General features: G+C 33.8%; 1 protein-coding gene across 1 annotated transcript in view; it reads left to right on the top strand.

Annotated features, from left to right (window-relative positions):
* The window catches only part of LOC136041056 (uncharacterized), a 33,983-nt gene extending 22,063 nt beyond the window's left edge, over positions 1-11,920 (top strand). The window contains exon 3 of the mRNA XM_065725600.1: positions 9,251-11,920. Within this exon, the coding sequence (XP_065581672.1) occupies positions 9,251-10,288 (1,038 nt within the window). The 3' untranslated portion in view covers positions 10,289-11,920. The remainder of the gene's footprint in view (positions 1-9,250) is intronic.
* The last annotated feature ends 9,623 nt before the right edge of the window (positions 11,921-21,543 follow it).

Genomic DNA, 21,543 nt, shown 5'->3' with positions numbered 1-21,543 from the left:
AGCAAAAATAAGGTGTTTTAGCTGATCTTATTAAAAATTATATTCCTGTCCGCATGAGCGAGGTTTAATGTAGAAAACGAAATTTTGAATATTGTGTTATGGAATGTTTTTTCCTAATAACAGAAACAACAATACTAGTAATACGGCGTTCTCCTTCTTTTAGAAAGGTAAATTGGTATTTATCTATTACCCAGTACACACTCGAGAATTTGGATCTACAGGTACGGGGTTGAGACACCTGAGACGCTTGGGAGATGTTTAGAATATACATAATTTGGGGCACATTAGGGGGGGGGTAAGTATAGCGTGGTTGCATGCAAAATGTAACCTATCCTAACCAAATAAAAACTAAATATTTATCAAAATATACCCAAAATGTAGTTTTCACAAATGAATGTATACATAATTTGAGGGCATATTAAGGGGGGTTGAGTATAGAGTGGTTCCATGCAAAATGTAACCTAACCAAATAACGACTAAATATTTATTAAATTATAGCCAGAATATAGTTTTCACAAATGAATGAGTGTATATTTTTGGGGCATATTAGGGGGGGGGGTAAAATGTAAACTAACCAAATAACGACTAAATATTAATTAAAATATAGCCAGAATGTAGTTTTCACAAAATGAATGTAGCCTATACATAATTTGGGGACATATTAGGGGGAGGGGGTGTAAAATGTAACCTAGCCAAATAACGACTAAATATTAGTTAAAATATAGCCAGAATGTAGTTTTCCACTAAGCCGAAGCCAACTGTCTCCGTATACGATCAGAAATAAAGATGGTTGATTTTATAGATACTAATTCTCGAGTGTGTACTGGCTAAATGATAAGTATCTGTAAATTTTATTAGTGTATTGGAGAATATGTTAATTTACCTCTATTCCAACCTTCAGATACTATATATGATCCTTGTGGGGTTTGATACTTATTTAATGAGGCCCTTGCTTTCAGAACAGGAGGGACGGATAATTATGTATTGTAAAGTTTTAATGCTGTCTCTCTTGTAATTTACATCCGGTGTGTTTGATTGTGTCACGTGTAGCCGTTTCATCTGCGTCACTCATTGACAATGTTCTTTCACGTGTGAGGCTACATCTGTGATTAGGAATGAATCATCAGATCATTGTATGATTATGTCAGATTATAATACTCAAAAGTTTTCGCATAAAGGAATTATTCCATAAAAGGGCAAATTTTCAATCAAGAATATAAAGATGTAAAGATGATGAAGACTTGTATGTTTGTGAAGGCGGTATGTTTGTCCCCTTTGTAAAGATGATGATGAAGACTTGGATCATTTTCTCCGGAAATGCCCGGTGCTCTTGCATTTACGGGAAATTTATTCACATGGAATTAATTTGATGCATCCGGGTATTCTACAAAATAGTAACCCGACCACAATATTTCGAGTGGGAGAATATACAGATAAATCTTTAATAAGAAGAAAAAGTTTTATATGATTAATTTCCTTTGTAGTTAGATTAGGTACTTTTTGCGTTGAACTCTGTTTTTTTGTGCGTGTTCGTACTGTTGTTAATTTCCTTGGTTGTTTGTTATTTATTTATATTTTTATGTGCATATGGCCCACGGGTTTTTGAAATACACTATCTATCTATCTATCTATACTAGTTTAGGTAGGTAGGTAGGTTTTATTTTTATTCACAATGTAAAAATAAATAAAAATGACTACACTAATAAAATATTGCAGCGAAAAGAAATTCCTAAGGACTGTTCTGCAAATTCATGTTATGATTTATATCTTGTAAATTAATTATTTTAATTAATTAATTAATTTTAATTAATTAATTTTAATTAATTTAATTAATTTAATATTAATTAATTAATCTAATTACATTAAAATGTAAATTAAACATAACAACTCATAATTGTCCACCTAGCCTATCTTATATATAAAAAACACAACACACGCAAAGTAGCCTAAGTATACAAGCTACTTTGTGCTACTTAAGTATACTAGCAACAAAATACAAAGTAGCAGTTTAAAAGTAGCTTTGGGTAATTTATATTGGAATGAAGTGCTGGAAGTGACGAAACCGAACAGATCACTGCCTTTGTTTTTCAAATTTTAAATGAACAATTAGATTATAATTGCCCTATTGAAAAAGTGCATTGGAAGAAATTCTTACTGAGTCACTGCTAAGATTAATTAATGGAAAAATTGTCTGTATAAAATAAGAAAGAAATGTCCGTCAAATATTAATGTTATACGATTCAAAAACTTTAAAAATATGCTGGTGAAAACTCTTAGAATAAGTGAAAAAATATATTTTGAAAATTCATTACTTGTGTCTTATAGCCACCACACTCAAGTTGTGTCGAAAAGTGAAGTTTGGTGAATGCTAATGAAATAAAACAAAATATTATGAAAATATAATACTTTATCAACAAAATTAAGAAAATTACAACAAAAAATTATGGAGGAGGGGGGCTGCCCAGACCACGTTATATTAAATACGTAACATAAACTAACCTAACCTAACCAAAATACCAACTAAACATTTAATTAAAAATAGCTACAATGTAGTTTTCCATCGGCCCAAAGTTAATATTGTCTGGTATAAAGACTCTGAAAACCGTTTATTGTCTCATGTTTGCGATACAAGATCTTGAGTGTGGTGGCAACGTACCACACTCAATATACTTGTGTTATAAGACAAAAGTACCGAAAATTCTTTAACGAATGCGGATTCGTCCAAAAAATCTGGGATTTAATTAAAAAAAAAGGAAATGCCTATAAGAACGTTTCCCCAGAACTATAAAAGATGAAAAAAAGCATGAGTTAAAGAGAAAAGACGCTATGGCCGAGTATTTCAGCTTTGGCTTATTTGGCTTGCTCATTTGGTTATTACGTTAAGCAAGATCCTGCTTCATCTTCACCCCATTCATGTAAGAACTATTTGCCTCTATCAGAAGATGCAAGTTTAGGTACTTGCGTAATATACCGACCACACTCAAGAAGTTAGGTAAATCATAATAAAATATACCTAAATCTGATGAAACAAAATACTTTAGTGACAAAGTTATGAAAACCATAAGACAGAATTATGGAAAGCATGCCACCCAGAACGCATTATCTTAAATTCCCAGCCAACTCTGTCAACTTGTCTATAATATATATATATATATATATATATATATATATATATATATATATATATATATATATATATATATTGTCTTGTCAATATATTGTCTATATATATATATATATATATATATATATATATATATATATATATATATATATATATATATATATCTTGTCTATATATATATTATATATTAATAAATATATAAATATAATTAATATATAATTAATAAATATTTTACGATATACGAAAAAACATTCGATTCTCTATTTTGCTTGAAAAAATGACTTGGCAGCCAGAGGTATTGACATAGAAAATGTAGATATGGTTATCAGTGTTGATGTTGCAGGGGATCTGTCAACTTGTCTTTACGGACCTGGACTGGCTAGTCGGTAAGATGGGCTTATGAATAAGAGTTTATTCTATTAGAAAGTTATTCCATTTTACTTGAAAAAAATGAATAATCCGGGCATCCATGGATTTAATTAAATCATGATTACAAAATTGTAAGGTCAAAATTCAAGACCATCTGTCTCTTTCACTGGTTGATGTTGGACGGGCTAGTAGGTAAGTTGGGCTTACAAATAAGAATTTGTTCTATTAAAAGTCATTTTATTTTGTTTGAAGAAATGAATAATCCGGACATCCGTGGTTTAATTAAATCATGATTACAAAATTGTAAGGTCAAAATTCAAGACCATCTGTCTCTTTACTGGTTGATGTTGGACGGGCTAGTAGGTAAGTTGGGCTTACAAATAAGAATTTGTTCTATTAAAAGTCATTTTATTTTGTTTGAAGAAATGAATAATCCGGACATCCGTGGATTTAATTAAATCATAATTACAAAATTGTAAGGTCAAAATTCAAGACCATCTGTCTCTTTCACTGGTTGATGTTGGACGGGCTAGTAGGTAAGTTGGGCTTACAAATAAGAATTTATTCTATTAAAAAGTTTTTTTTTGAAAAAATGAATAATCCGGACATCCGTGGTTTAATTAAATCGTGATTACAAAATTGTAAGGTCAAAATTCAAGACCATCTGTCTCTTTCACTGGTTGATGTTGGACGGGCTAGTAGATAAGTTGGGCTTACAAATAAGAATTTATTCTATTAAAAAGTTATTTTATTTTGTTTGAAAAAATGAATAATCCGGACATCCGTGGATTTAATTAAATCATGATTACAAAATTGTAAGGTCAAAATTCAAGACCATCTGTCTCTTTCACTGGTTGATGTTGAACGGGCTAGTAGGTATGTTGGGCTTACAAATAAGAATTTATTCTATTAAAAAGTTATTTTATTTTGTTTGAAAAAATGAATAATCCGGACATCCGTGGTTTAATTAAATCATGATTACAAAATTGTAAGGTCAAAATTGAAGACCATCTGTCTCTTTACTGGTTGATGTTGGACGGGCTAGTAGGTAAGTTGGGCTTACAAATAAGAATTTGTTCTATTAAAAGTCATTTTATTTTGTTTGAAGAAATGAATAATCCGGACATCGTGGATTTAATTAAATCATGATTACAAAATTGTAAGGTCAAAATTCAAGACCATCTGTCTCTTTCACTGGTTGATGTTGGACGGGCTAGTAGGTAAGTTGGGCTTACAAATAAGAATTTATTCTATTAAAAAATTATTTTATTTTGTTTGAAAAAATGAATAATCCGGACATCCGTGGATTTAATTAAATCATGATTACAAAATTGTAAGGTCGAAATTCCAGACCATCTGTCTCTTTCACTGGTTGATGTTGGACGGGCTAGTAGGTAAGTTGGGCTTACAAATAAGAATTTATTCTATTAAAAAGTTATTTTTTTTTGTTTGAAAAAATGAATAATCCGGACATCCGTGGTTTAATTAAATCGTGATTACAAAATTGTAAGGTCAAAATTCAATACCATCTGTCTCTTTCACTGGTTGATGTTGGACGGGCTAGTAGATAAGTTGGGCTTACAAATAAGAATTTATTCTATTAAAAAGTTATTTTATTTTGTTTGAAAAAATGAATAATCCGGACATCCGTGGATTTAATTAAATCATGATTACAAAATTGTAAGGTCAAAATTCAAGACTATCTGTCTCTTTCACTGGTTGATGTTGGACGGGCTAGTAGGTAAGTTGGGCTTACAAATAAGAATTTATTCTATTAAAAAGTTTTTTTTTGAAAAAATGAATAATCCGGACATCCGTGGAAAAGCACTTGATTTATTTAAATCATGATTACAACATTATAAAATCAAAGTTTAAGACCACCTGTCTCTTTCTCTGGGTGATACTGGCGTGCCATTAATTTATATCATTGATCTCAAACTAAAACCCCTTCATTGTTGATTGAAGATTTAGCAACAGAAATGAATTTAGGGATTGTTTAGTCCCAAGTTTGTCTAAGACAGAATTTATGGCCTTTGGGAGATCTAAGCAAAGAATTTTTGAAATTCGAAATGATGAGCTAGTTATTTCTTGAATTAGAATCAAAAGGGTGAAGACACGTAGGTATTTGGGAATTACACTTCCTTGATGGGTTGTTATCTTTTTGTAGTCATTCCGAACACCTGCGTATAGCCTATAATTCATGCTAGCCCATAATTTAGGTTGATCACATCGAGTAAAACATGTTTTTTCCTTTTCCAATTACTAATATTCTTTACCATTCATTAATCAAATCTTTACTAAAATACTGTCCAACTATTTATTTGAATACATTCCCAGTCTAGGGCGAAACGAAAAGCAGGTCGTCGTTGGTTGGGATGGGAGGACTTCGTAAAGAAAGATTTAAGGGAGTGAGAACTTCCTGGGAGGGTGTAAAGAGGGAAGCTTGGAATAGACTGGGACAGAGGAGGGGCATGCGTAGTTGTGTTGGCATCGGATGACTTGGTACTCTGGCGAGTTTTTAGCAGCAGTAGTAGTATTGGTTCATTTTAAACCTGTCCATGTAATGCAAAAAAACTGTAAAAATTCTTAGTACTCTCATCATCACCGTGCAACACTGTAATATCTTTCCAAGACATAAACTCTCTTCTTGTTTCAGAACGTATTCAGCTATAGTCAAGTTCAAGATTTGTAGCTACCACCTAAGTCTTATGATATTCAGTCTCCAAAAAATTATTTCCTCCCGTCTTGGAACATACAGACTCCCCTCCGTAAATTGTTAAAGAGTGAGATTTTCAATGAGATATTAAATCGCTGCCACAAACAATTAGACTTAAATTTATTAATAAATTTTAAAATCTGAGTAGCTTCTTTTAAAGGAAAAGTTAAAAGAATACAGTACTTTCCTTTTATGACAGTTACTTCTTATTTTAGATTTGTATTTGTGTTATTTATTGTGAATTTGCCCTACGGGGTAACCTCAATTGTCCCTTTTTCCTCTTCTGCTCTATTTCGTCATTTGTTCTAATTTTTCCCTTCTTTGTTTTATTTTATTTATGTCTTTTGGTGAATCACAAAATTTATTTTGATATTAGGTTGGCCTTCAAATCGAGCCTAGCTCTCTGTTGAGTCTGTTTGAAGATTTTTTGTTTGCCTGTATTTTGTGTTAAATAAAAAATGTTGAACCTTGAGCATGCCCTGATAGCTTGAAGCCTAATAACTTCCAACATAACACCCCTAGATGTTACTGAGTATTGAAAATACACCCTTTGGACAATCTACTTACTCCTAGAACCTTTTTGGTGTAGTTTTGAACCCCTCGACTTCCCCTGAAAACGAAATTTAATACCCTCAACTGTTTTTAAGAAATTGTATCCAGCCTGTTTTGACAGTCAGGATGCACAAAAATACTTTTTATTTGGTTTAATAGTAGTAGAAGCAGTAGAAATAATAGTAGTCATAAAAATTTCAATCTGATACCCTTAGCCATTCTGAGGTATTGCTGATACGCTACGCTTTCCCTGAATATATCCAAGCTTCTTTTTTTCTTACTTTGTTACAATTAGCCTTATTAGCAGTAGTAGCCGTAGTAGCAGTAGTGGTAGCAATAATAGTGGTAGCATTAGTGGTACTAAAAGTAGTAGTAGTAGTAGTTCTTGTAGCAGTAGTAGCAATAATAATAGTAGTAATAGCTGTTGTTGTTGTTGTAGTAGTAACAGTAGTAGCAGTAGTAGAAGCATCAGTAGTAGTATACATATATTGCCTTTTCGTCAGCTGAATATCTTACACCCCCCCCCCCACATCATACCATGAAAGTTTCAACTTGATACCCTGAGCCAATCCTAAGATGTTGCAGATACGCCTTTTTGACAACCTATATGCATAGTTTTGATTTAGTTCAGCTTCCCCCTCAAAATTTCATGATATTTTCATTTTAGTACCTTAGACTTTGAAGTATTTGCAGTGGCAGTAACAGTAGTAGTAGTCAGTGGCAGATCTAGGCCGGGGCAAGGGGAGCAGCTGCCTCCCAGTTTTTCTGCCATCTAACATTAAATTCCTATTAATTATATTTTTAAAGTCCTATGGTGTATCTTTCCCCCTTCAGATTACAAGGCCTATAATCACTATTGATAGCAGTTGCAGTACTGCCAGTAGTTGCAGGAATAGTAACAACATACATATGTTGTCGCTTGGCCAGTTAATCAGCCCCCTCACCATTCCCAGAAAGTTCTAACTTAATACCCTAATCTGTTCTTGTGATACACCATTTCGACAACCTACATAAACATGGTGTTTTTTACCTAGTTTAATATTCCACCCAACCTTTCCTGAAAGTTTCGCCTTAATATCCTTAGCCTTTTTTGACACCAACGGTTTGAGATACCCCCTTTCCCCAATAACAAACTCTATAAATAAACAAAGGGAGAATTGTATAACTTAGAGTCCGTGCCTCAAGGGCTGCGCGGCTTGTCATTCCCAGAAGCACATTTATTAACGTCTCAACTTTACTCAATAAAATCGATATCTTAAATTTTTATTGGACGTCTATAGGCAAATAAAGGGTGTGGTGAAGCATTTTGTCCTCCAATCACTTTTGATTTTAAAAACAGCACTAGAACTTTTAACTTCCTATATAATGAGCCTTCTTCCGAAGTTGCTATGACAATCCTTTAATACCAAGTGCCTTGGTGAAAAATTAGATAAGTCATACATAGCGCTCACTTTGCTCGCTGATAGGGTACGCTGTTGGCCTGCTTATGATTAAAGGAAAAATGTTTAGAACAAGTTTTGTTTGCAGTTAAGAGCAAATGACACTCTTTCCTTTAAAGGGCTCAGGAGGTATTAGCCCTACTCTTGTGTGTCGTAATTTTTGTTCGTTTTAAGTTTGACTTCATTGTTCATTTGATTTCCATTCCTTTTGAGTTTCATTTGTCCATTAATAGTAATTTGTGTTTGTTTAAAGTTTAAATATTGAATGACTCTACAATAATCGTATCTGGTTTACTGTAGCTCTCTTCCTTGAAAAACTTTATTTTTCAATATCTTCTTTTAATTAATTGAATATAAAAGCCTTCCAGATACCTACAGTAGATACCAATACCGGAGTTATTTCTCAACATAAATATCAAGTTCATCCCCATTCGTTTTATCATTTATTGCCAGCTTATTTCGTTAACTGTTTGTCGTTAACAGTTTATGTAGTTTATTTATGGAGTAGCTGCTCTTTTAATTTCTATTTTATTATAATAAAAAATTATAATGTATAATGATAGATTTCTTTTTTTCAAATCTATCATAGTTTAGATTTTTATCTTGTTGTTGTTGTTGGTGTAATTGAATGGAGCTTCCAGAATTTCTTCTTTATGTTCCAGGATCCTTTTTCTGTTTTTTCATCAACCCAGAAAAACCAAAAAAAAAACAATTCTAGATGAGTTTTACATTGATCCACCATCTTCACAATCATGCTTCATCGTACTAATTAATCTACTACACACAAACTAACAATTAGTCTAATAATAGAAGTGAAATATTCGATTGATTGTTCTTTTTTTTCTTGCAATGATATCTTTCTATTGGTAGCTTGACATGTGTATGTTATTGTTATATTACCTACTAATACCTTCTCTTTCTTCCTTTTTTAGAATTTCTTTCTTAGTTTTGTCATGGTAGGTCAGTCCGACGTTAAACCATTAAATCGCATTACATATTATCTAGTTAGGTAATAAATCCATAGTTTTGATATCTAGTGTTTGTTTTCAGGAGTTAAGGCGAAATATAACAATGGAAAAAGGAAAAATACTCAAAAGGCTTGATCAGTTTGAAAAGGATTTGGAAAATGTGAACCGTAAAATCGGCTGCAGTGGATCTTCTTTGAATATTGCTGAGGGAAAATTTTGCCAAAACGATAAATTTGTTTTCCTTATCGGATCGAGGATTGGAACACAAGAAGATTTAAAGCCGAAATTTTTTAAGTTTTCAAGACTTAAGCTTTACGGACAACTGTGGAATTTGAAATTTGCAGATGGCAATGTTGCATTCTTTGAAATCCCTGATTTAAATGATGAAAACACTGAGGATCTAATCAAAAATATTAAGGAAATCCAAGAAGTTGCTTCGTCTGTCAATATATCTGTTATATTAGATATACCACATGCCTATTTTGAAAAACTTGAGATTTATTCTTTACTACTTAAAGAAATGCAATATATGTCTGGGGTAACTGGAATAAATGTAGCAATTAAGGATAAATCTCATTTGGACACATTTACTTTATCTAAAATAACAGAGATGCGTAATAAGCTTAAATTGGTTCTATTTTCTGCAACATTTATTTGCAACAATGACTATATATCAAGAAGAGATTGTTTTCTAGCAAATTGTACAACTTGGGAATCAACTGGGAATCGATATGGTTATCGTGACGCTTGTTATAAGTGCTTAAACTATCACGTTAATAATAAAAGTTGCAAAATTCATCTTCCTTCAGATATAAGTGATTTTGACATTGCTGCAAATTTTGATTTTCTCGTACTTAGAAATATAGACGCTGACCAAGGAATAACTGAGCTTGTGAGAAAATTTAAGTTGCCCATTGTTTATCAAGGGCTCATGAAGCCTTCCAAAACAGTATTTCCTCAATTGATGTCGGTTATAGTGGATCATGAGGCTCAGGGCAAATCAAATACATTAGAGGTTATTAAAGCTATCAAGAAATATAAAGATGAATCAAATGAATACAATGACGATGAATACGATGAATTTGGAATAAAAACAACAACAAAAATAATTTCAAGCTAATCCTAGTATGTTCAAATGGTTTTAGATAAAAACTGTTTTCTCCCTCTATTAGGTATAGTAAAAAGAGAGTACTGGCCTATATTTTCTTGTTAAGAAGACTGCTATAATTCTATTGCTTAATTTTTGTAAACCAGTCACATTATTTTGAACAGAATTTCAGAAAAGGAAGCCAAGTAGCCAAGAAGCCAAGTCTTTTCAAGACTTAAGCTTTACGGACAACTGTGGAATTTGAAATTTGCAGATGGCAATGTTACATTCTTTAAAATCCCTGATTTAGATGATGAAAACACTGAGGATCTAATCAAAAATATTAAGGAAATCCAAGAAGTTGCTTCGTCTGTCAATATATCTGTTATATTAGATATACCACATGCCTATTTTGAAAAACTTGAGATTTATTCTTTACTACTTAAAGAAATGCAATTTATGCAAAAGTTAATGGGGTGGATCCATGTCGGCTATTATTGTCGTGTGGTGCGTCACCATCTATCCAAGATACGCTTCGTGGAAACACTGCTATTCATTGGGCTATAATTGCTGGCAATAATACAGCTATACAGTTAATGATAAACTATAATCCAAATATGGACATTCCTGTCCTTCCTTTTAATTGATTTTATTCTATTGGTATTGATATTGGTGTTGGTATTGATATTGGTATTGGTATTGATATTGGTATTGATTTTATTGGTATTGATATTAGCTATTGATTTTGTAATACAATTTTTTAATGATGGCTTCCTGTTTATGAACCTGTATCCAATACAATTGAAAAATTAACGCAATTTGGACAGGCAACTAACTCTGTCTTTTTAAATCTGGGTTGCTTCTTTTCTGAGATATAACAAGCAAGTAAAATATACAATTTTTTAACAAAGTTTTGGCACCGGAGACTCTACATCTCTACGGCTATACTATAACAATCTACTGTCATCCCCTTCCCCTGCCTTAAATACAGTATTCGGATGTTTTTTTTTTACGTTTTAGAGTTTGTTTCATTTTTGACAAAGCCAAAATGACGATTTGGCCTTTAGGTGATCTAGGAAGGGCGAGTGGTTTTCTTAACCCTTTTTCTTTTGTTTTGTAATTTTGTTTTAATTTCCTTAATTTCTTTGGTATTTTTAATTTCTTTTGTTTACTATTTGTTAAGTAGATGGAAATTATGTTGTTAGTCTTATCCTTCTTTGAATGTTAATAATTTTCCTATTGTGATGTATGTGGGTTTTAATTACTGAGGCATTCAATTGTTAGGTAAATTATTAAATTAGCTTTTGAAATATAAAATATTGCTTGTATTTAAATTACTAAATATAAACCGATAATTGTTTCAATAACAATAAAAGAAATTTTTTATTAGTATTGTCTATTACTTGGGTTGCACAAAGAAAAATATACAGAGCAGCCAATTTTTATATTCTTTTTTAGTTACTAAACAAAATTAACGAGTTTTTTACATTGAAAGTAAAGAGCTACTTCAAAAAAGACACAAATAAATCTCTATATCAGGAATGATATTCCCCTTCTTAACCTCCCACCATAGTGCATTACTGAAAGTATTTTTTTTAGTCCAACAAACAGCGTTCCGTATTATAGTGTTCTATAGTGTCAGTATAATATATTGTCCGTACATTATTCTTTATTTTCCACTGCAGAGAGTTCTATATCCCAACTGACTTTTGAAAGATTTGAACTAACAGTTTAAGTTGTTTAAAGCTGACCTTTTTTCTTGAGGCATAGCCAAAAATATTTTTCTTCCCATTTCTATTGCCCTTATAATAGCCACCTGCTCCGAAACTACTGAGAAAAGAAGTCAAAGTTTAATGTCAAAATCTGGGGTTGTGGGAGGACATGCCACCTCACATACAAAATAATTTTTGTTTATGTGAAATTTTTATGTCACTCATTACTTTTATTTGTTTGTTTAATCTAGTTAATGTTCTTTTAAATACTATATCTTGGGTCCATCTAAATATGTGAGGGCTACCATCCCTTCATCTCTTACTCTTTATATTAATTGCAAACTTTTTTTTTAGCCTTACATCAAGAAAATTGCACACTTAATGAATTTATTGTAAAGAATATATAGAATTTTACTATTAAACTATGGTTTCCACGATATTACAAGAGCTTTCATCACCTAAGAACCCATGCGGTCTCTGTGGCTGAGAGGCTATATAAGTACCCTTTTAAAAGTTCAAGGAATTTTCCGAGGGTATTCTACTACCAGTTAAAAGAGTCTGCCGGCCCCCAGCCCCCACCTTAATAAAAGGTTTATACTTTTTTTTTACTTTACTTAGACAGTACACATACTATTCAGCCAAACTCGACATTTAGAAGCTGCAGGATTAAATACTTCCATTGGGTTCTGTCTTCTGTGAGTGGTCGAATGAACTCCAACCATGCGTTTTCTTACTTGTGACCATGTTTTCGGAACCCTCAAGCGGTTCGACATCCTTTCTTACGACATTATGCCAATATTTTATCTGCCCAACTTTTTTTTTCTTCCATGACGAGGAGGGAGCCGCTAGTAGTACCTGGCGTGTCATGGTCTTTTCTGGGCGCCTCACTACGTGATCTAGCCACTTGAGACGTCTTTGATCATGGTGGAAACGTCATATTTTTGTCCGCATACTTTTATAAGCTCTTGGTTGCTGATTCTTTGTGTCAACCGTATGTTACTAATTGCCCGTAGACATTTTTGGTCAGAATTGTCAAGCTGACACTCCTCCCTCACGTGGTGCCAGGTCCTATAACCGTATAAAAAAATTGAACGCACACGTGCTGAGCAGATCCTGAGCTTCGTCAAGAAGTTGATCTCCCTTCTAGTCCAAAGTTGTTTGCGGAGCTGGCAAAAGACGGACCAAGCTTTGCTAATCTTGCCTTGAATCTCATTAGTGGCTCCACCTTTAGCATCTATCGATGGCTCTAGGTATTTGAACTCTTCCACCCTCTTAATAGGCTCTCCATTGATGTGTATAGAAGTATTCTCTTTAGTTGAAAGATATTTTGTTTTAGGGATACTGATCGTGAGCCCTGCCTCACTAGCCGTTTTCGCTACTCTTTCTATGCTGTCTGGGCGGACAATGCTTTTTAGGTGCTACAATGCTTTCTGGGTGGAGTTTGCGAGTAGAGTACCATTGTCTGCATTTTCGGTGTCAGTAATTGATTCGATGTCAGCAATTGATTGGATATCACCAATAGATAGGGTTTATAAATATGCAATGCTCTATCAGCTTTAGTTTCACTTTATAAACAGTCTATATTAATGGCTCATTTCTCATAGACTGCATCTAGGTTTACGGAGGAAATTTACACTACAAGGAAGCGTAGTCTCTGGGAATGAGAGGCATTGTACTTAATTTTCTTGTGTTCTTAGGTATCCCTTTACCAGTAAAAGAATCTTCTGGCCTGCCCTACCCCTAATAAATGGTGTTTAATTGTCTGATATTCCTTAACTGTCAGTTTGACTATTTAAACAATCTGTGATAACGGTTCATTGCTTATGGACTACTTCTGGGCTTAGGAAAGAATCTTTAACCGCAACCCTGTATAGCCCCTGAGACTGAAGGGCCATATTAATACTCTTTCAATAGCTCTCACAATTTCTGATCGATTAAACTATCGACCAAATCCAGCCGAAGTTCTGCTACAAAACCAAATGCCAAAAATCGACAATTTAACACGACATAATAATTCTTTTGCAAACGAATTATCTTTGGATAATTATGTTTCAATATTAAGAGACTGAAGTCTCGATGCAGCCACTCCAAAAATCCCATTTGTGCATCCATAACCACTATTCTCTTGAAAAAAAAAAATTTTCATGGATCATAGCTTCAGGGCTCTCATACATGCTGAATTTCGCTTTTCAGTTTTTGTCGATACCCTTATTGGTAATTGGTGACTCCTTTCTTTAAAATCATTTAGGTTTTCATTAAAATCATCAGAGGCTAATAGCTCTTGACGGGGAAATTTCAAATTAACGAATATTATAGTAAGTAATAGTTCTAATTAGTATAAATGGTGAATTTCGTTGATATATCTAATAGAACTCGTCTTTTATTCGAACTTTGGTCCCTTTTAATTATTGTTATCTCACCCTGTTTTAGGTTAAAGTTTGTTATTCGTAAAAATATGATTCGAGGGTTATATCGATTCCTTACAAACTAGATCCTTTAAAATATTTCTCTTAGTGGGTAGAAGCATCTATTACTGTATTATTAGTTCAAACCTATAAGAAATCTGATTTTAAAGGATGTAGAGGGCATTTTCTGTTTGAAATCTCAACCAAAGCGACAGAGTCGGGGTTAGAATATACTGTTTTGGCTAAAGCCTCAACCACTTCCTCCAGAAGACACAGTGGGCAAGCTGGCCATCGTTCCACTGGATTATGTACAACTATAAACCAGTACTCATTTCTATGTAGCCTAAAATCAGTCAATTCGGTTAAATGAAGATTAAAAAATTGTCTGTCTTGATCATTTATTTTGTACAGACGAATTGTATATTTTAGAATTGAACTAAATAAAAACAAACAAGTTTTTAAACTGGAAATAAGTAGCAACATTGGAACTTACAACGAACGCAGCCTATTCCGTATATGAGTGGTGTGCGAATCCTCCCCCTCCCCCCTAATAGTTGAGCCTAAGCTTTTTAGGTCTTTAAAAAAGTTTTTTTTAATAAGCAGATTTGTTTTTGAGGAGACGTTCTTAAAGAATTCAAACAAGACTCAAATTTTATATAATCAGTGAGAAATTGAGAGGGAAGAGTCCCCCTCATATACAGAATAACTTCTCTTCGTTTTAGGCTCATACTTAGCTCCTTTCTTTCAGTTAAAACGAAACTTGTTTTTTCAAATTCAAGTTTTGATTTATTTTTAAATGATCCTTTTTGAGCGCTATTATTTCAAGATTTGACATGGGCTACCAGCCCAATAAATAAGATGTGGGCCCAGGGCACCCAGTAATAGAGGGTAATGAAATGACAGATGAAGCAGTCAAGGTTGGGATTTATAAGAACACGCTGTTTGAGAACTGCAATTTTTTCAGCTTTTTTCATACATCTAATTTTATCATCAGAGTATCTATCAAGATCACTCTTACTACCCTTTACTTGCAATTGGAGTTGATAATAAGGCACATGAATACAACTAAGCCATGTAGATAAAGACAATATATATGTATATATATATATATATATATATATATATATATATATATATATATATATATATATATATATATATATATATATATATATATATATATATATATATATATAAAGCAATATTGGCTCTTTCCCAATTACTGCATTTAAACCATTTAGATTTCCTAATAAGGGGCAACATTGCAAAGGTTACGTTTCAGTTTGGTAGTAAATGAAAGCGATAGATAGTCAAAATCATCAGTCTGAATATTAACATGAATAATCGAGAGTTCTAGCTGTGACGAACTGATTGTATGATCAATATTAAAAACACTACCAGATTGATGGATGTAGGAGTATGATAAATCTTTCTTCATAATCACGTAAGGGGGCATTCACTCCAATATTTCTCGGATCGATAACTTTGTTCATCTAAATCCGTATTAAAGTCACCAAGAACTATAAATTCAAGTTTATTTTCCTTGACACGATTCATCCTGGACTTTAAAGACTTGCATGTAATAGTAAATCTATTTATTGACTCCACTGTATTATTTTGATATGGAAGATAAACATTAGCAAACACAGTACTATTTACGCTAACAGCAAGAATGTGCTCATCCGAATAAAAAGGGATGGGCTCGAAAGATCAATACTTTTTTTAAAAAAAAATTCAGGGCAGACCTCCAGAAGGGCGGTCACGCGTGGTAACTGCATCAAAAGTAAAAACCGAATGAATAAAGCTTCAATGAAGGATATTTCTGCTGGAGGTGGTTAACAAGGTTTCTTGCAGGTAGATAACGTCAAAGTTCTCGTACAGATCGTCAATATAAGCATCTTTATTTTTTTTTGCCATTGATATTGTGCGATATGATTGAAATTTGTAGTTATTTAGAGGTTTGTTGACTTGCAAAACCACGGAGAACGGAGCATGATATGCTAAAGGACACGTGTTCCCCATTGCAATTGACACATTTTGGTGAGGCATTGCATGGATTTTCTTTCGTACTAATATGAGGGACGGCACAACGAGCCCATTTGGGTGCAGGACCTGGACAAGAACACTGGAAGTAGTGGGGCGATCAGCACTTAAAACAACACTTTGGAATTTCCTTAAATTCGCTCAGTCTAAAGAATTCATAACCATTTCGTACACCGTTTTTGAAATAAGCAGCTTTAGCAAAAGAATCCACAAAATCAGGCTTAACTGTTTTTGAAGAGCCCAGCCAACACTGAATCACATAATCCTCTGGAGCAACTTTTATAATGGCCGAATATTTCTTAGAAATTTCTTTGGTTGACGTACCGGCGAAAATGACGGAAACAGATGCACAGAAGTCTTCGGGAGCAGATTTATCAATATTTATTTTACCACTTATCGTGAAAAAGGCAAATTCGTGAAACAAGTTCATGGCCACTGATTTTATCAATATCGTCTTTCCTTTTAATAGGATCCGATAGATGAGACGGCACTTGAAAGGCGCTTTTTTAAAACAATGATTTTGCCTTGCGCAAAATTAAATAAATAAAAATGAAAATATGTAAAAAATATTAAAGATAGAAACACTATTTCTAAAAACATTAGAAAATGACACAATGCTGAGCTGGAGATTGAGGAAAAACATGGCCTACTTCCCACCAACTATTGAGCTTTCTCTAGACCAAAAACTGTCTGTACTTCTAAATCTGAAGTAAGATAATAACAGTATGTTAGTTCCCTTACGTCGTCCACACGCACATAGACTTTATACGATATGGCTGACATGGCATTTTTTCCATTTGAACTGTATATTTTTTTATATTTCATAGATTAAACCACCATTACCGTCATCTCATGAAATTAGATTATTCTCGACACAGTTCTCAAAAACCTTCATATCAAAACTATCCTTTACATAGGGTCCAGGCATCCCTTTGCAGACATTTTTTACATCCTTATTGTGCGTATGCACACAGTACACCTTCAGACCTCTTTTCGAGTGCATACCCCCATACTCAACCAATAATAAATTATACCGACTCAATGAATCTTTAGGCACCTGGTCTGATTATGCACGAGAAAACAAAATCTATTACTGAGTCATGAAGTTTCATTCTGATATGGACTCTATCCGATGTGGGTGACATGGCATTTTTTTTCACTTGAACTGTAGTTCCTTATACTTCAAAGAGTGAATCGTCACGACCTTCAGCTCATGGAACTAAATTATTCTTGACACAGTTCCCACAAACCCTTAAATCAAAGCTTTTCTTTACATAGGGTGTAGGTATCCCTTTGCAGACTTGATTGATATCCTTATTGTGCGTATGCACACAATGCACCTTCAAACCTGCCAAAAAACCAGTGGAAATCATTTTGCTCCTCGTCTTGAATTTTAAAAACACCAACTTATAGGCTATAGGGCCTGGTTCTTCACAAGTTCCGGGTAAATGGATTTGTCCCGAGTGGTAAGGTCAATTTGAGACCTAATGTGCATAAAATTTTCTAAATCTTCAAACAAATTATCTGCTTTATCTTTCAACAACAGTGAATACGTTTCCCCTCTCCCAATGAAATTTGATTTCTTAAATGGTCATGGCCACAGACTGATATTTCCCCATTACTGTCAATGAATTTTTCTTACATACCCAACACATATCTTTATTTCTAATTGCCAACGTATCCTCTGGTGATAGAGTCATTGGAGAACTTACATTGCACAGCCGTGAAATTAATTTATTAGCCATTTAATAAGTGCAACTATAGCCGCACTTCCCCACCCAATGCCCCAGATATCTCTACCAACTGTAGTTTTTACTGGAGTCTCTTTGAGAATGACCTTAGGAGACTGTAATGGCTTCGTGTTCTCTAACATGATTCGAGTTTGATGGATTGCACACGTCCATGTGTTTAACTCCGATATATAATGCCACTTTGTCACTTTACAGGATTGAAATCCGAAAATTCTTAAACCGCAACATGGGATCGTCCCCTGAATCCATCTCAACAGACCGGTACCCATGACGCTTACACTGCCTAAAGTGATGTTTTGCTTTTATCCCTGTACGAAATCTAGACAGAAATATTCGACGATAATCGTATTTATCTCTTTGACTCCCCCTCCCCTCACTTAAAACCCGACTAATATGTGGAAAAGGAAACAAGTATTCAATTGCATCAGGTTCAATGACAGGCTCATATAGAAGCCATTTCCCGTATTTCACCACTTCAACGGACGAACCTTTACTGAATGTATCACACAGTTTTTATCTCTCAGTTAACTATATGCATCTGTTTCATACTGTAACCCTGAAAATTCAATCTTTAAATGCTCATTTAACCTCTCAAAACATCTATCCCCTTAATTTTTACAGGTTACTGCCCCTTTAAACAGTTAGAATATACATTAGGAAACTAAGTCCGCTCCCAATCCCCTTCAGAGCAAAATTATCCAAATGCATCATAGTTGTATCCATTGTCGAAGGTTTATGGCCTGTGACAAAGGCCAAATATTTGAAGCACTCTAAGAGATTTATCGAAGAAGAAGTGTTGTACACTTCTAGACCTCTTTATTTCTGTATTGTATGTAATCAACTTATTCCTCCCACTTCTTAAAACAAGTTTCTTTTTGGATTTTTTAACATTGTGTAGGTCAGGGTGAAGTGTCTGTATTTCCGTTTGAAGTTAATGTGAGTACACGTCTCCCAACTTTCTACTTAAAAAAATTGGGGGTGATGGATGCTTGAGTGCTCTCCCCACCTACTGAATTCGTCATTCGAGAAGGGCTAGGATCATGCTGATATATTTTTTGCTATGTCTTATGGATCCGTATAGATACTATCACTTGTAAAAGCATTAAATGGTTCTCCAAGACTAGATATAAAGACTTAAATATGGAACATAGCGGTTTTGGCCAGATAAAAATCAGGTAAAACAGGGGGTTGACCAGCTTCCACTTTGTCCTGGCTTCCCCATATCACTGTCACTGCCGGAGGCGTGTACTTAATCTTTTAGTACCCACTCGACCTTGCTAGATTGCGCTTGATTTAATAGACTGTCTAAAAATTTGGCATCGAGGCCAAATCCCTTTGTACAGATTCTAGATTCTCGCCCATTACTATAACACCCCCACGTTCGCTTTCCTATGTGGCACACATGAATTGTCATGGAATTCCGATTTTTATTTAGGTATGTGAATCTAGAAAATAATAGGAACTTATTAGATTGTTGAAACACTTATGATTTCATCTTGTAAAAGAATTAAATAAAAAAACAAGTTTTTTAACTGAAAGTAAGGAGCGACATCAAAACTTGAAACGAACAGAAATTACTCCGTGTATGAAAGGGGCTGTTCTCTCCTCATCGTCCCCCTCTTTACGCTAAAGTTTTTTAATATTTCAAAAAGTAGAATTGATAGAAAAAGTCAAACTTTAGCGTAAAGAGCGGGACGTTGAGGAGGGAACAGCCCCTTTCATACACGGAGTAATTTCCGTTCGTTTTAAGTTTTAATGTTGCTCCTTACTCTTAGATATAAAACCTGTTTTTTTATTTAGTTTCTGAATGTTTTTGAATTAATCCATGTTTGATTTTGGCTCACCACAAATGAATAATTAAAATGAAATTTGCGTATTAATTTTTTTTTTGCTAAATGGCTTTCTCTTAGTTTTGATCAGACGATTTTGAGAAAAAAGGTGGGGGAGGAGGCCTATTTGTCCAACAATTTTTTTGTTACTTAAAAAGGCAACTAGAAATTTAATTTTTAACGAAGATTTTTATTAGTAAAAAATATAAGTAACTTACAAATTAACTTATGTAACGAACTTCTATATTCGTATATTTTGATTATGTATATGAGGGGGTTTGCCCCCTCGTTAATACCTCGCTCTTTACACTAAAGCTTTAATTTTGTCCCAATTCTTTAAGATTGAACCCTGAATCACACAGGCTGAGGAACAAATAGTTGAAATTACTTAAAAAATTTTAGCATAAAGAGCGAGATATTTAGGAAGAGATGAACCCTCCATATGCGTAATCATCTTTGTTCATTTTAAGTTTCAATGCTGGTCCTTAATTTTTTTGGAAAAAACTCTTTCATATTTAAGGGGGTGCAAGAACAAATTGACATTGGGAAGATCCTCCTACGTAGCCCCCTCTCCAGCCAAAAAATACCCCTGAAAAGGTCTATACACTTCCAAGTAACGATTACTGAATTTAAACTCCGGTCAAAATTTGTAACTTGCAGCCCCTCCCTCGGGGACTGTGAGAGAGTAATTCAGCTCTAAAGACATAGTTATTATAACTTATAACTATAACTATAACTACTAACTACTTAACTATTATAACTACTATATAGTACTTATAACTATAACTACTTATAACTACTTATAACTACTTATAACTATAACTACTATAACTTAAGACATAAGTTATTATGTTTTTCGACCAAAAATGTTTGTTCAAATTATTTTGAACAAAATGGTTATCTCAAATTTTGATCCGTTGACTTTGGGAAAAAAATGAGCGTAAGAGGGGGCCGAGGTACCCTCAATTTTTGGGTCACTTAAAAAGGGCACTAGAACTACAACTAGAATAGTTAATAGGTTTTTCTACTATGCTGAACAAAATGTCTACCTCAAAATTTTGATCCGTTGACTTTGGGAAGAAATGAGCGTGGGAGAGGGCAGAGGTGCCCTTCAATTTTGGTCACTTAAAAAGGGCACTAGAACTTTTCATTTCCGTTAGAATGAGCCCTCCCGCGACATTCTAGAGCCACTTGGTCGATACTGTCACCACTGGGAAAGAACAAACAAATAAACACGCACCCGTGATCGGTCTTCTGGCAAAAAATACTAAGTTATTCGAATGAAAATTCTAAATAGCATTGCACTTTTTTGGTGAAAAAAAATCTTACGGCTCAATGACAACGGTGTCTGCCATTTTGGGTCACAAAACGAAAAAATGGTACGATTAAAACCAAAATAATAATAAGTCGAAGTTCTGAGGCAGTTGTTTATGTTAAACCCACTGAGTTACTGAATTTTCGTTTATAAGACCTCATTCGAGGTCTTGAGTTAAAAAGTACGAATTTATGCCATATTGCACCCTAAAAATACTCGCAGTCCTTACAAAA

Source organism: Artemia franciscana, chromosome 21 (assembly GCF_032884065.1).
Source record: "Artemia franciscana chromosome 21, ASM3288406v1, whole genome shotgun sequence".
In the NCBI taxonomy this organism is placed as follows: Eukaryota; Metazoa; Arthropoda; class Branchiopoda; order Anostraca; family Artemiidae; genus Artemia; species Artemia franciscana.
This window is presented reverse-complemented; position numbering and strand designations above follow the sequence as displayed.